This window comes from Electrophorus electricus, chromosome 11 (genome assembly GCF_013358815.1).
Source record: "Electrophorus electricus isolate fEleEle1 chromosome 11, fEleEle1.pri, whole genome shotgun sequence".
NCBI lineage: Eukaryota > Metazoa > Chordata > Actinopteri > Gymnotiformes > Gymnotidae > Electrophorus > Electrophorus electricus.
Genome location: NC_049545.1, coordinates 14,752,142 through 14,767,446, shown reverse-complemented (window position 1 = coordinate 14,767,446; position 15,305 = coordinate 14,752,142). Strand labels below are relative to the sequence as shown.

At 43.1% G+C, this 15,305-nt stretch overlaps 1 protein-coding gene across 1 annotated transcript; it reads left to right on the top strand.

Moving 5' to 3' along the window:
- Positions 1–429: 429 nt before the first annotated feature.
- Positions 430–10,980, top strand: tnfaip3 (tumor necrosis factor, alpha-induced protein 3). The gene is made up of 9 exons (XM_027023576.2): positions 430–733; positions 1,691–2,033; positions 5,451–5,641; positions 6,220–6,361; positions 6,478–6,648; positions 6,753–6,930; positions 7,162–8,036; positions 8,488–8,681; positions 8,957–10,980. Exons 2-9 carry the CDS (start codon positions 1,727–1,729, stop codon positions 9,215–9,217), a joined length of 2,319 nt encoding a protein of 772 aa, XP_026879377.1. The 5' UTR covers positions 430–733; positions 1,691–1,726; the 3' UTR covers positions 9,218–10,980.
- Positions 10,981–15,305: the final 4,325 nt, after the last annotated feature.

The following is a 15,305-nucleotide window of genomic DNA, read 5'->3' as shown; positions in this document are numbered from 1 at the left end:
AGTGACTTCTGCAGACTGTACAACCATCACAAGCCACCTTAATTTGCCATGAAGTGTCAAACGCACAGCACCCATGGACTTGCACGTCACAGTTACTCAGCAATACCACCTGCTGGACAAAACCGCAAATGGACAATTTCAAACAATACTAAGAAGGTTTAAAGATTTTTTAAAATGGTGGTTTCCTTAAATCTGTATCTATACTATAGGTTTTGTGATGGTTGACGTTTTAGCAAATTAGTGACTGAAACTACGTTAAAGACTTTGAAATATGTTACATGCATTTGTCTAAAATATATAGAAAAGCGAATGAGATAACAATAGTAGCTAGCTAGTTAGATACGCCTACAACCATCGATGGGTGTGGCAAAATTATCAACGTAATTGCGTCATCCTTTTAGCGTAACGTCACCACGCTCCAATGAACGTCTGTACTGGCTTAGCTAGCTAAGTAATTCGGTTTATGATAGGTTGTGAAAGTGGAAAGTACCTCCTTGGAAATCCCCAATGGCTTTTCCTTGTTGACATCAATTTGAAATCTTTTGAGTAGCTAGATTAAATCCTACACTGTGTTTTTTAGCTCCTGTAACGTACGCTCGCTGAAAGAGGTTGAATGTCTGAAGGCGCCATGGACTACTAGGCTACTCTAGGGTACATTGATTGAAGTACCTGCCAGGCAGTGGAGTCAGAGCGTCTTATGGGCTTTGTTGCTGGATACCGACATATTGAACAGGTGAGAGTTGTATGCTTTCAGTCGTTGTCCGCGTCTCTCCCTACTATATATTTATACTAGGTCTATACATATATAAAAGCTGAATACACCGGGAATTAATTTGAAACGTATTGTAGCATGCTAAACGACAATCAGTCTGTCATCCTTGGATGTAATGCCATGGTTTTGACAGCCATTGTTTGTGAAGACGTCACTTTTACCAATTATTAAAAAACATTAATCAAGCAAAGCATGCAATATTTTGTTGCTGGCGCAAATATCGTCGCATTTGGTGTGTGGCAGTGTTGCATTGTCTGTAATGGTTTATCATCTGAATTACGTAATTCGAGCGTCAGGCGGCTATTACTCGGCTTTTGCTAGAACGAAGTGGCTAAACCGCAACCCTCTCTATTGTGCCTATGTGCGGAGATGGAAAACAAACGACAGCTTGTTTTGTATCCGTTTAATGGCATTATCATACATTTTGCTAGGAGGATTTTTTTTTAACGAGATGCGGGATCGTCTGTGTGAGTAGTATTTGGATAAGTTGCCCTCAGACAACTAGGGCACAATCTAAATTATGCCTTTGTAAGTTAAGTCCTTAGCATTCTAAAATATATGTAGTTAATTTCAGCAAGAGAAACTGTAAATCACGACTCATTGTTCGTTATGTCCGTAGACTGCAGACTGTAGTATGCTAGTAGGCAAGTAAGCACCTTGCCCATTTCACTCATGACCTCGAGGTAGTCTCTTGCAATGGAAGTGGAATTATCCACATTCAGTTTCATGGGCAAATAGTCCTCACTTCTGTGTGGTAAAGAGATTGGGGGGGGGGGGGGGTTCACGCTTACAAACAGACATACTAATTTGACATCCCCATCCCCCACTGCACCCCAGGCTGGATTGTCTGATTGGCCAAATACATTGTATGTCTATCCATAAGAAGGAGAAATCATTGTTGCTCTCTTTTTCCCACAGAGATAAACTGGTTTCCCATTCCTTTTCGAGAACACAATGTCCCAGGGCCAGAACTTCCTGCCCAAGTTCCTCTTTGTCAGTAACCTCCTAAAGGCTGTGAAGATCCGGGAGCGTGTACCCAATGACGTGGTGAAGCCTTCGGCCAGCGGTGGCCAGCTACATCACCTGCGGGGCATGCACCGCTACACCCTGGAAATGATCTGCATGAACCAGTTCTCACAGTCATTCCGTGAGGTGATCCAGTCAGCCATCTTGGACCGGTGCATGCAGACGTCTCTCGAACAGGAGAAGCGGCTGAACTGGTGCCGGGAGGTCAAGAAACTAGTGCCGCTCCGGACAAATGGTAGATGACGCCTTGTTTTCAGCTTTACCTTAAAGAGCTTATCTTGGATCACCTGAAAAGGAATCCAATTAGATTGCACATAATTTGTAGCTCATGAATAAGATTTCCCACATCCTGTGTTTTCTAAGAATTTGAGCATGAAGCCTATATCCTGTGAGTATTGAGGCTGCTTGTGTTTGCTATTCACAAAAATATTGGTGCCTTATGAGAAAATTAGGCCTATTTTGTTGAGCATTGTGGGTTTTTTTTTTTTTTTTTTTTGAACGGGACTGATGCACCGAGGGTATGAAAGAAATCACTTTGAATCTCTGTAAGAATTGGGGCAAGATCAAAGAGTTAAAAGCAGGAGGAAACTGTCCTTCTCTTTTTTGTGTCTGTATCATACTTGGAGGGAAAGTCCTGTACCGTCACACTTACACCCTCCTGTCTCAACCCCACCTCATCCTTTTTGGTGCAAGTTGGTCTAAGGGGCACTTTTGAAACACTGCTCTTCATGAGCTTCTTGTGAGTTTAACACTTCTGTTAACTCTGGGTCAGGTTGCACTGCTCACATATGGTGAGTAATGTTCCGAAAGGAAGTTTCTGTGTACTTGCCCTTTTATGCTCCACTCTACAGTCACTAATTTTACTGTAAACCCACCTCACTGGACACAATTGTCATAAAGGCTCACGTTTTACAGAATACCCCAATTGGCCACAGGCCTGGTTGTATTTTTCTTCACCGTTCTCATGATCGGAATATTTATAAGTGGATTTACATATACAGTCAGATGTATTTATATTGTATTTTTCCACTTCTATATTGTTACATATTTTAATTACATCCTCCATAAGATAATTATTGAACCTGGTAATTGTCACTGAAAGCAATTATTCTTTGTCCTACTGTTGGTGACACTTGAACCCATTGCAACCTTGTCCTTAAGGAGTCCCATATTTGGTCTTTTGAGGCTGTTTGCCATGAATGTGAATGTGTTGAAATATAGATTTTGCTGTTTTGGATTTGCTTTGGAGCTCTCAGACTGAAGGCACTTGGCTGCTGATTTCCAGAGTTCATCAAATCACGTGCCCCTGAGACAATGACAAGGGGAGCATGAATGGCCTGTGATGGTGTCTGTAAAGCTGACTCATTTTGCTTTGTGTCCACATGTTGAAGTGGTAGCTGAACTCCATACTGGTGATCCGTAATGATAAGGCTGTGGTTTCGTTGGGGGTCTGGGTACTTCCAAAAATCTGTTACACATGTTTTATATCAGGTTTTCCCACACTCTTTAGCAGTCACAAGGTTTTATAGGTCATTTTAGATGGCACATAAGTTATTCGATCATTGAGTTGTTTGTCTGGAATCAGTTTTAGTCTGTTTTAATCATTTTCCAGATGTGCTCTATAGCATTTATTGAATATGATGTTAGTTTTCTAATGTGTGGCACAGTGTCATTAGGATCATAATGCCTCATCAAGAGTATGGTCTAAGTCAGTGTCTAGTTATGTAGAACGTGGGTCTGTCCTACAGATTTATTTCACTGGTGATGTAGAAGGAAAAAAAAAAAATATATATATATATATATATATATATATATATGTATATAATGTGTGTGTGTGTGTGTGTGTGTGTGTGTGTGTATGTATATGTGTATATGTGTATGTATATATATATATATATATATATATGTATATATATGTATATATATGTATATGTATATGTATGTATGTATGTGGGTGTGTGTATTTTTTATATAGATATATAGAAAAAGTGTGTGTGTCTGTATTCCATACATCATGGAATTAAAAAGAAACTATGGAGGTCCCCTTGATGATCCTGGAACTCTTGGGTGTCAGTGGCATTTGCAAGGCTGCAGGCATTCCAGAGGAGTGAGGCCCCTCCTCTCTGGAAAGTCCAGCTACTTGGTAGCACAGCTCAGCTGTCTCAAGAGCTAGGGGAAGAAAAAGTTGAAGTGCTGGCCTTATGGCATTTAATCAGAGAGAATCGCATAAAAGGGAAATTCCTGTCTGTTGTGTTACAGGCCTGTTAAAGAGTGCCTTGTAACCATGGTGCACATGCACACAAACACACGCACGCACTCACACACTTTCTCAGTCTCTCTCTCTCAAGTTGCACAATATCGAAAAAACCCAGGCCTCAAATGGAATCTAGCATATAGGCTGTTCTGCTGCTATAAGGAGTGTGGTGTAATGCACATTTGGATTGTTTAAGTTGCTCGTAACTATGTATCTAATGATTCCTTTTTGCCAGTTCTTGTCGTAAAGCAAATTTTATTTAGCCTGCAAAGTGTAAAAAAAAAAAAAAAACCCAAAAAAACTTGATTGAAGAATTGCTATTAAATGTTGTGTAGTGTTATGCTTTTTTAATGTCTTTTTTTCTTTTTTTAACAGAAAATGATAGCTTTTTTTAATCTTTGTTGAGTTTGATTGAAAAAAGGGTATAATGGACTATATAGAAAAGGATAGCTCTCAGTATTGAGCTATTTACCTTTTAAAATACAGCTCCTTGCACCTTTTGACTTCTGGATCTTGTGTACCAAGAACCTTTTCTGATTTGATGTCTTAGGAGCCAGTAAATCCTATGTGATCTTCAAGTGTTTTAGTAAATTCACTGGCAGACCTGGAAACGTTGTGATATAGTAGTTCTCTATCCGCTGTAAAACTCATTTCCACTATAGGTGCCATGACAGGTGACACTTCTGTACTTGTACAAAGTCATATTTCCTCTTTCAAAAGATATATGGCCCCATGTAATAGATACCTCTAAACTGCTCTAACAGCTTGGTGGAAATTCCCCAGTTCTTTTTTGTCTCGCTGCTTGACAAAACACTTTAGCATTTGCGATATCTCTAATGGCACCAAAATTCTTTATTGCTTAACAATAACGCACAAAGCACGTAGATAGTTGTTTTGCCTCTTGGAACTAAATCTCAGGTACCTTTCAAATAGCTTCTTGGAACTCATTTGCCCTCTGCCTGGCTTTTGCCTTTGGTTTTTCTTTCTTTTTTTTTCTTTTTTTTATTCCCTGTTAGCTTGTGGAGGCGGCCTACAAAAAGACACCATTCAAACCAGAACCACAAGTCAGCCTGCAGTGCACAGACTAAACCCTTTTTTTTTTTGCTGCTTTTGCTTCTTATCAAGTGAAACTGAAGCATGGTTTGCAGTGTTTCAAAAGACTGGTAGAGGTTCTGAAATTTATAATGACAATTAGGTCTGCAATGACCATCTCAAGTTCCCCAGTCCCTAAGATCATGCTTATGCATCATGGCACCTCTAAATGCTAATGTTGGTTTGGGTGTCCAGAACAGCTTCAGCAACCTGCTCTCGTGCCATACAACGTTAGACAGTGGAAATATGGTTCTCTGTGTGCTTCAGGTGATGAGGCCTCTCTGCTACCTTGTGTGTTGCGTCTAGGTGATGGGAACTGTCTGCTGCATGCAGCCTCGCAGTACATGTTGGGCGTGCAGGACACAGACCTGGTCTTGCGGAAGGCCCTTTACGCCGCTCTCAAAGAGACAGACACAAGTGGTTTCAGAGCACGCTTTCAGACAGAACTACTGCATTCCCAGGAGTTCACCCAAACTGGCCTGCGCTATAGCACTAAGGTAACAACTCTTGAAACAATACAGCACCATGTGCTCCAAGACAGCTTTCTAGAGTAGTACATGGCATAATACCCAGAGGTTTGTACTCTAGGGTGGTGTTTCTCATTCCAGTCTTCTGGTCCCACCATACAGTCAACATTTTTGTCTCAGATTGCAACACATCTGGGCCATTGAAAGCCAATAATATGTTATTAGACGTCATAATACTGGAGAACTGGCTAGTTCTAAAATGAAGAGTTGTGGTAGCTCAGTGGTTAAGGTACTTGACTTGTAATTGGAAGGCTGCTGGTTCAAGCCCCACCACTGCCAAGTTGTTGGGCCCCTGATTGAGACCCTTAACCCTCAATTGCTCAAGTTGTACTCAGTAATTGTAAGTCACTTTGGATAAAAGCAGCAGCTAAATGCCTTAAAAATGTGGCATTAGGCATCATGCTTTGAACCAAACAACTGGAAGCCAGAAGTTTACTATCTACCAGCCCACAATTGCAATGCAAATTTTTGGCAGTGCTTCTCTCTAGGCATATGGTTCTAGATTCAAAGTGTTGACATAAATGTCTGATTTTTCTTTGTTCTTACAGAACTGGGAAGAGGAATGGGAGAAGATAGTTAATATGGCATCTCCTGCGTCCAGCAGTAATGGCCTGCGGTTTGACTCCCTGGAAGATATTCACATCTTTGTGCTGTCAAATATCCTGCGTAGGCCAATTATAGTCATTGCAGGTGTGATTCTCCTCTGGGGCTTGTGGGGTGTGGCATGGGGGGTCTTGAAAGACTAATGCTCAGCCTCAGGATTTACACACTGAATTCTGAATTCACTGATTTATGTAACTCTACAGCTCAAGTGGTAAGGAGCATGAAGTCAGGCACCTCCTTTTCACCTCTCAACTTTGGTGGAATTTACCTGCCTCTTCACTGGTCCCCAGAAGACAGCTACAAGTATCCTATAGTGCTTGGTTATGACTCGCAACACTTTGCCCCCCTCATCACAGTCAAAGACAGTGGCCCAGGTACAGCCTGTACATGGTTCAGCACTTTCAGTATGGGTGATTGGCAAGTGGGTTGCTTTGCCTCTGTGTGTCTGAATTGATTGTTGTATTGTCTTTCTCATCAGAGCTTCGGATGGTACCACTGATAAACCCTGGCAGGGGAGGCTTCGAGGAGTTGCGTGTCCATTTCCTGACTGAGGAGGAGAAGCAGCGGAAGGAAAAGCTGCTCAGTGACTACCTAATAGTCATGGAGATCCCCACTGGCCTGGGCTATGATCCTACACGGATGATCAAGGCAGCCCGGTATGAGCCAGTCAGACACGTCTGCGGGAACCACTGGTGTTTCCCGTTTACAATGTACTCATATTTTGAGTCAACTTTTAATTTCTTGAGTTCAGTTGGAAATTTATCTCACTAGTCATTCATTAATTGGAGCTCAAACATGTATTGCCACTTTGAATGTCTACTATTGACTTGATAGTGTAATATAAGGGTGCGGGCTTAATTTTCAACTTTGCCTTGCATCTCCACCAGACTTGATGAAGGCAACCTACCTGAAGACATGAACCTCATGGAGGACTACCTGCAGCTGGTCAGTCACGAGTTCAAGCTGTGGAATGAGGACAAGGAAGCCCCAAGGGCACCCCAGTCACAGTTCTCTGTCTCTCAGCTGTCCCTGATTGAGATCCGCTGTGCCACACCCCGCTGCACTTTCTATGTTTCGGTGGACACGCAGCCACACTGCCATGAGTGCTTCGAAAAGCGCCAGGCAGGCAGGAAGCTGGAGGCCGTGACCAACCATGTCAACTCGCCATCGGAACCTGAGGGTTGTGGTGGGAGGTCAGCCCCGTCAGAGCGCTCTGTGCTGGCCAGCCCTCGCTCAGCACCACCGACGGCACCCAGCCTGAGCCTCTACAGCGAGACGCATGCCATGAAGTGCAAGACGCCTGGCTGCCTGTTCACACTCAGCGTGGAGCATGATGGCCTGTGCGAGCGCTGCTTTGCCTCCCGTCAAAGCCGGCTGGCAGGCAACAGGCCAACCCAGGGCCCCTCCCATGGCTGGGGCCACGCCCAGTGGGCATTGAGCACGCGGGAGCGGGAAAAGGAGAGGGAACGGGATGCAGAGCGATGTAGCCTGTGCCGGCAGGAGACCTATCGGACGTTCAATGGCATTTGCGGGCCCTGCATGCAGAGGCCTGGTGTGACGGAGAGACCTGACACCCAGCAGCAGGAGTCCCGAATAGATGGTTCGGTGTGGGCTCCACTGAGGGACCGCTCAGGCACTGCTGGCCATGGCTGGCACACCCAGACAGCACGCCAGTGCAAGCGATCGGGCTGCCAGTTTTTTGGGACACAAGAGAAGCTAGGATTCTGCACCATATGTTATGTAGACTATCAGACCAATCACCGTAAGTGGAACCAAAACACGCTAATGTGGCTAACAGTGAATGAGAGCTCATATAGATCACTTAGCATGATGTCTTTCACATTCTTTCTGTTCTTCCTTATCTTTCCTTCATTACTTCTTGCATTTACATGAAACTTACTCTCAGCCAACTACTATGAAACCAAATGCAGCAGAGAACCAAGTGCAGGCAGTACGGGTGTATAATAGGATATGGGATTTATCATTTGGTGGTAATACTACTGTCATTCTCACTCTTAACATTAATCCTAAAACTTGACACTCAGTCCATACCAACAAGTGGCTCTATTTTGTAAAAGGACCATATCCATCATAGCAAGCACAGCAACCCTGGTCAGCAGATGCAGTGTAACCAGTGCTCTCTCGTCAAGCACATGGAAGCTTTCGCGCACCATGCTTCTGTGGTTTGACGTTATACCCACTTGCTCACACAGAGGCAGCTCCTGCAGTGGTGCAGCCCAGACACACGTCGGAGGCGGGCTTCCAGAACGTCCGTTGCCGGGGCCAGGGCTGCGGCCTGGCCGGCAAGGCCATGCTGGAGGGCTACTGCAACAAGTGCTACGTGAAGGAACAGAGCACCAGGCTCAACCAAGCCGCCAGCAGGGGCTCCAGCTCCCCTCCAGTCATGGTGAGTTACTGTGCACCAGCACTTTTTCCACCAAGCACAACTTAAATTCACGCTGGTGCAGTCTAAACCACAAATACCAACTTGTTCATAATTTAGCATAATTACAGGGGTCAAAATTATGTCAAAAAGCTGTAACATTATAGCTTTGCCTCATTAGCTATTCAGAAATCATATCGTGTGCTGATTATTCCAGTTTACACATGAATAAGTTTAAGATTTTCTCATCAGATGTTCCCTACATTAAAACAAGCTCTTTTATGGCCTCCCCCCAACAGCGCGCCTCCAAACCGCGTCCGCTGCCAACACTCAGCCAGGTTCAGTGCCGGCGCAACGGCTGTAAGAATGTGTCCCCTGGCTGTACGGACCTGTGCCCGGACTGCCTGAGCCGAGGGCAGCGCGAGGGCCGCAGAGCCCAGGCACCCAAGGAGAAGAGCAAGCAGCGCTGCCGGACGCAGGGCTGCGACCACTACGCCAACCAGGAGAAGCAGGGCTACTGCAACGAGTGCGACCACTTCAAGCAGATCTATCGAGGCTGATGCAGCACACAGACTTCCCGTCTGAAAACGGGGACCCGGAGCTGGCGTGCCGGCAAGCGCACATGCATGAACGTTCCCACTGGAGGGGTCCAGCGCACAGAGCGAGCGGATTTTTCTCGAGTAGGGCTGACGGGCCAGTTGGCGCTGCGGACCTGGAGATTACCTCTCAAGCAAAATTTTTATCATTTTCTATCATGTGTATAGGCAGGGGTATTGACACAAAGAAACTGATGATACACTGGCATCCAGTCGCATACATCTGTGGTATCTGTGATTAATATCGAACAGGGTATTAGATTGTAAACAATTTGTACATTGCCAAACAGTTTGGGGGAAAGCAACTTCAAAGGATCCTTGATTGATTTTTTTTTTTCTTTCCTGATTGTGAGCTGAAAACCCAGCAAAATTTGACCAAAGTTACTTATGAATATGAATATGAATATGACCAAGCCAATGTACATTGCCACTGTGGACTGCAGTAAGCCAGTGGGGCTTGTAGAAAATACAGGAGACATAGCTACAGGGTTTCAGAGGCCTCAGAGACAGCATTTGATAGTTTTTCATACAGTATAGGTTAAGTGCCAATGAGATTGCAAAGCAGAGCTTCAATTTAATTTATTGCTGCACCATTTGACAAGTGCTGGCAGTATGGACCTGTTGCCTTTGAGATTTTTTTTGTGTGTGTCCTACTTGCTCTTGAAACTTAATCACCTGATTTTGCCTTGACATCTTTTTGCTCAGAAATTGTTTGTTTGTTTGTTTACTGGTCATGACACTGGGCAGTGTTGGACACGTTCTAACATTTTTGAGTAACTTTTAAACAGAAATTCCAAAGTGCAATAAAACAGGTTCTTCACCATACCTCCTTAAGCAACAGCATGTGATCACTCACACCCAAAGCAAGCTAAATAAAGTGGGTGGGAATGGCATCTAAAAGGAAGAAATACAGCAAGAATGTTAATAGGGAGGAACCATAACATAAAGTAAAATCCCCTTCAGGAAAGAAATCTTATTTCCTATATTTAAAAAAACAAGTACTCCAAAAAAGCAGTGATCAGAAGAGGACACATCTGTGAGTTATAAGCCCCCTCTTAGATCTGTGAATACCCTGTCTATGTTTCTCTTTATTTGGCAATGGAGCTTCACTCCCTTGGCTGTATTTCTCTGCTACATTCACATAATGCCTCTACTATGTACATTTGGTATGCAAAAATGTGTCTATTTGACTATGGATACCAGCACTTGCATAGAAATGAGCATGGAAAAATTCTTGGCTACTGTGGCTTCACTGAGAAAAGAACATCTGCGTAATACATTCCCATTTCTAAAGTCTAATATTGTAGTAACACATATAACTTGTGGTGACACAAGAAATAGAACCATGTGGGCCCATATACAGAACTATGCTTTAGTCAAATGACACATTCAAGAAAAATTCAGTCAGATCATGAGTAGGAATTAAGAGCGTTTGCTCTTCAACTACTGGATCTGAATTCATTACAGATTACCACAAATTTGCACAATATTAATACGCTGCTCTGGAATTAGTTGAGGTACTTCTGACTTCTGACATTGACATTCCAACCTAAATACAAAATACAAATTTGTGCAAACTTTCATATAATGTATGAAAATTTTTTTCTTCCTTTTATGGGGAGGGGGTGTTGTTTGGTATTTATTCACAGCAAATATTATCTGTATTGTGTTTCAACAATTATTTATATGTTGTTCTGGAATAAATTATTTTTAATAAGAAAAGTTAACTTGGCTTCTTGTGTGTCTTTTAACATTAAAAACCTAGAACTGTGATTCTATGTATTATACATATTATATAGAACATATTTATAAAGTTGTAATCTTGACATTGACAGTATTTACAGCCAGGTGAGAATGATGATGCATCTGACAGCTAAAATAAAGAACAGGATAAAAATTCATTTTTAGGTTTGTGGAAGTCTTTATTGTAGCGTGTTCAAAATGTCATAAGCAATGACAGAATTTTCTTTATTATAATTTTCCTTTTTCCTTTTTTCTCTTTCACTTTATGTACCATTACAGTCAACACACTGAACTGGAACCGCTGGAGCTATGTCATTGACTTCAGGAAGTTTTGTAACCACAAGTTACAACACTTTTTTCTCCTCGGCATTTTTGTCGGTAATTTTTGCCACTCTTTCTAACAATTCGATTCTGAAAGTCAGCCCACAGGCACTGACAGCCCACAGCCAAACTGTTTGAATAGTAGGCAGCCCCCTTCCCATGCAAGAAGCACTGAACTGACTCACACAGGCAAGAAGGAAAGTGTGCATCAGAAAGCTGTGCAAGAGAGGGAGGGGATATTTGTTGTGAGTGTGAGGTGACATTTCAAACTTGAGGGGGAAGAACCGCTGGCTGCGTGGGCTGTGTGCCCACAGCCTAGAGTGTGGCTGGCAACAATCTCTGAAAATAGCATGCAAAGCAGGATTCTGACCTGCAAACTGCACTCAACTGTAATATATAGATCACCAAAGCTCCCTTGTAGCAATAGGACTCTTCCATGAAATGCTGGAAATTTTGGCAATCATTCAACTTACAGAGCACCATTTCTTTTGTAGAGTCCTACACAATAACATGTCCCAATATATTCCAAAGCAAGGTTAAATGTAATTTTTTGTATATGTATTATCTATCTATCTATCTATCTATCTATCTATCTATCTATCTATCTATCTATCTATAACTATATATCTATGTATATAAAACATATATATATATATATATATATATATATATATATATATATATATATATATATATATATATATATATAAAAACACCAACATGGGTGGGACCAACATGGAATGGAATCATTGACACTAAGCAATGAATGTGTGCCTGAGGCAACCCACATGGCCCGAAGATCCGCCAGACCTAAATGAAATGTTTCATGAGGGAGCAACCTTGGAATCCCCTGGTGAGAAGTAGGAGGAGCCTGGCCACCGTGTCCGATGCGCCAACCCCACGCAGAGTAGTGGAACATTGGAGGGTTAAATGGCCACCAGCAAGCAAGGAGAATGTCTGACTTAAGTTTGACAATGATGTAGACAGTATTCTGGAAGCAACATCATATGCTGACAGGAGACTTCAATCTATGACAACCAACAGGTTTGGCACAATGGAGCGGAAGGACATAAAGATCCCTTATGTAAAGAATTGCAGGGCTGAGAGAATATGCCTGATATGGTGGGAACTCAGTGTATTGAAGAAGATGTTCAAGGAGACTAGCAAGAAAGAGAAGCAGGCTGTGGCTGAACTCTGTGGGATCCTCAGGAAGAAACTCATGTCCCTGCACAGAGCTGAAGGGCACAGGAAAGAAGCAAGAGAGCAGGCCAGGAGATGTGCATCCTACATTTCAAACCCATCTGGGTTTACAGGGCAGGTACTAAGAGAGAAATACAGTACCCTCCTCACTTGCTCCAAAGAGGAGATAGGCCATCATCTCCAACACCTGCAGTGATGCTGAAGAATACTACCTCTATAAATACCACAGACCAGGAATTGGAGGCATGGTTGGTGGCAGTTTATAACTCAGGGCTATCAGGAAAATTCTAGGCCTGGATCTATTAGCTTAGAATCCTTCCCAGGATTTTGCTATCTAAATTCCTTTTGACAATAGTGGAGGGTTTTGTCAGTCAGCATCTGTGCTGGTGGCTGAGCCTGCCACACAGCCTGAGTGGCATTGCTCTGTATGGGAGAAGCTTCAACCCGAGGCTCCCCGTGAGCAGCCTAAGTGAGGTCACCCATTACAAGTGAGGTGCTGCAGTATATGTCAAGTGACCCAAAGATCTCCCAGGCTGGAATTGAACTAAGAATGAGAAAATGGAAGACAAAGGATGCAGTGAACAAGTCAGGCAGAATCATACCTGCAGCAGAGAGCTCTTTTGGGTTCAGCAGCTTTCCCTCAACATGTTATGACCAAGGTGAGGGAAAGGACAGATGCCAGTAGCTGCATGAGAAGGTACAAGCACATATTGAGGAGCTGATTGTAACCCAGATGTTAAGTATCAACCATCAGGGAGAAATTGTGACAGGGTGAGCCCTTCCACATAAAGTTCTTAATACAGTCAGTCTATGGCATCCTTCCAAATCCATCTAACCTCTTCAGCTGGTTGATGCACTGGTATGTCCCTTCTGCCTCAGGAAAGGAGCACTGGAGCACATCTTTAGCTGTTGCCCCAAGATACAAGGTGAAGGTCACTACTGCTGGTGGAATGACCAGGTGCTGAAGGCTATTGCTTAGCCAAGTGCTTCTGACCATCAAGGCAAGGAGTGGCATTTGTCAGAACTGGGGTGAAAACCCAGCCCCAGCCAAAGGCAGAGTAGATATCTTTGAAACAGCAAATCACTGGCGGATGAGGATTTATCTGGGGAAGCAATTCAGATTTCCAGAGAACATTAGATAGACCACCCTGAAACCAGACATTGTGCTGGTTTCAGCAAATATCAAATATTTAGTTGACTGTGCCCTGGGAGGAGAGGATGGAGAAAGCCAACAAAACAGAGCCAAGTAAGCAGACTTGGTGGACGCGTGCCACACAAAGGGGTGGAGTATGTGGTGTGAGGATTTGCAGCACAGTCTCTGTGTAAGGCCTACAGTTTTTTGGGCATCACTGGCAGAACAGGAAGCAGAAGACCATCAGAGTCAACACTGAAGCAGGAAAAAAGGCCTGTAGAAGGCTGTGGATCCAAAGGAGTGATTCATGGGCAAATGCTACGACACAAGCTGAAAACCAATCACTCTCAGCTTGGTCACCTGGGAGAGGGTGTTTGATGTTCGAAAGACCCAAAACACCCAGTGACCCAGGTAACATAATTTACAGTTACATTTATGACATTTTAGCTGACGTTTGTGTCACTTATCACTTATAATGTGTCCAAATACATCATATGTATGTAAAAAATAATTAAAATAATATTTTTAAAATATTATATTTAGATTTTATAAATATATGTAAATATACAAATGATATATATAACATTTCACACTCACCCTCTAAGCGGTCTTTTTCCTTCAAGCTTGAGTCCTCTACCAGGGCCTGGGAGCTTGAGAGTCCTGCATAGTATCTTAGCTGTTCCCAATTCTGCACTCTTCTGGAGGAAGATCTTGGATGTTGTTCCTGAGATCTGCTTGAACCATTCTCCTAGTTTGGTGGTCACAGCCCCTAGTGCTTCAATTACCACAGGAACCACAGTTGCCTTCACTCTCCACTTTTTTCTAGCTCAAATTTCAGACCCTGGTATTTCTAGAGCTTTTTGTGTTCCTTGTTCCTGATGTTGCTATAGGGTGGCCATTTCTTCCCTTACAATTGGGTCAGGTCTTCTACCAGAGACCTAAGAGTCTGAGGGTACAGTGCAGTATTTTTTGCTGTTCCTAGGGTTGTGCTCTTCCGGGCTAAGATTGATGTCATTTTTGGGATTTGTTGAAGCCACTCCTGTAGCTTATTGGTCACAGCCCCAAGTGTCCCTGTCACTAGTAGGGATGGGTATCAAGAACCAGAACTAAATTGGTGCCAGTTCCTGACTGGTGTGTACTGAAATATTGATAAGATCCTCGACAAACAGTGCTGCTATCAGTATTTATGTAACGTTAAGGGTTTGAGCTAAATTAGATCAACAGGAGGGGTAGTCTGCTCCCTGTAATGAAAGCATTTGCATGCCTCTGATTGGCTAACCCTAACCTTAACCATTTCAAATACCAAGTGTCTCCACAATTCTTTGTGGTTCCTGTTATTTGAACATCCTCCCATTTGCTTCTAGGCCCTCAATAATATCTAGGATAGGGTCCCAGTTGCTCACTCACTGCCTTTAAACTTGTGGCCCTTTTGGACCCAATGCAGGTAGATGAAGAAATTATAAGAAAGGAGTTAGATTGTGAGGGAAAAGGAAACTTAACCTCATGATGAATGCCCTGGGACAGGGTCTGGGTTTGATCGCACCCATCAGTACTCAGCCAATGAGTGTATGGAATAAAAAGGGAATTCCTTGTTTGTCAATTTTCAGTGCCACTCACAGGTTTGTCTGGTTTTATCTGATGAGTCGTTCATTATGT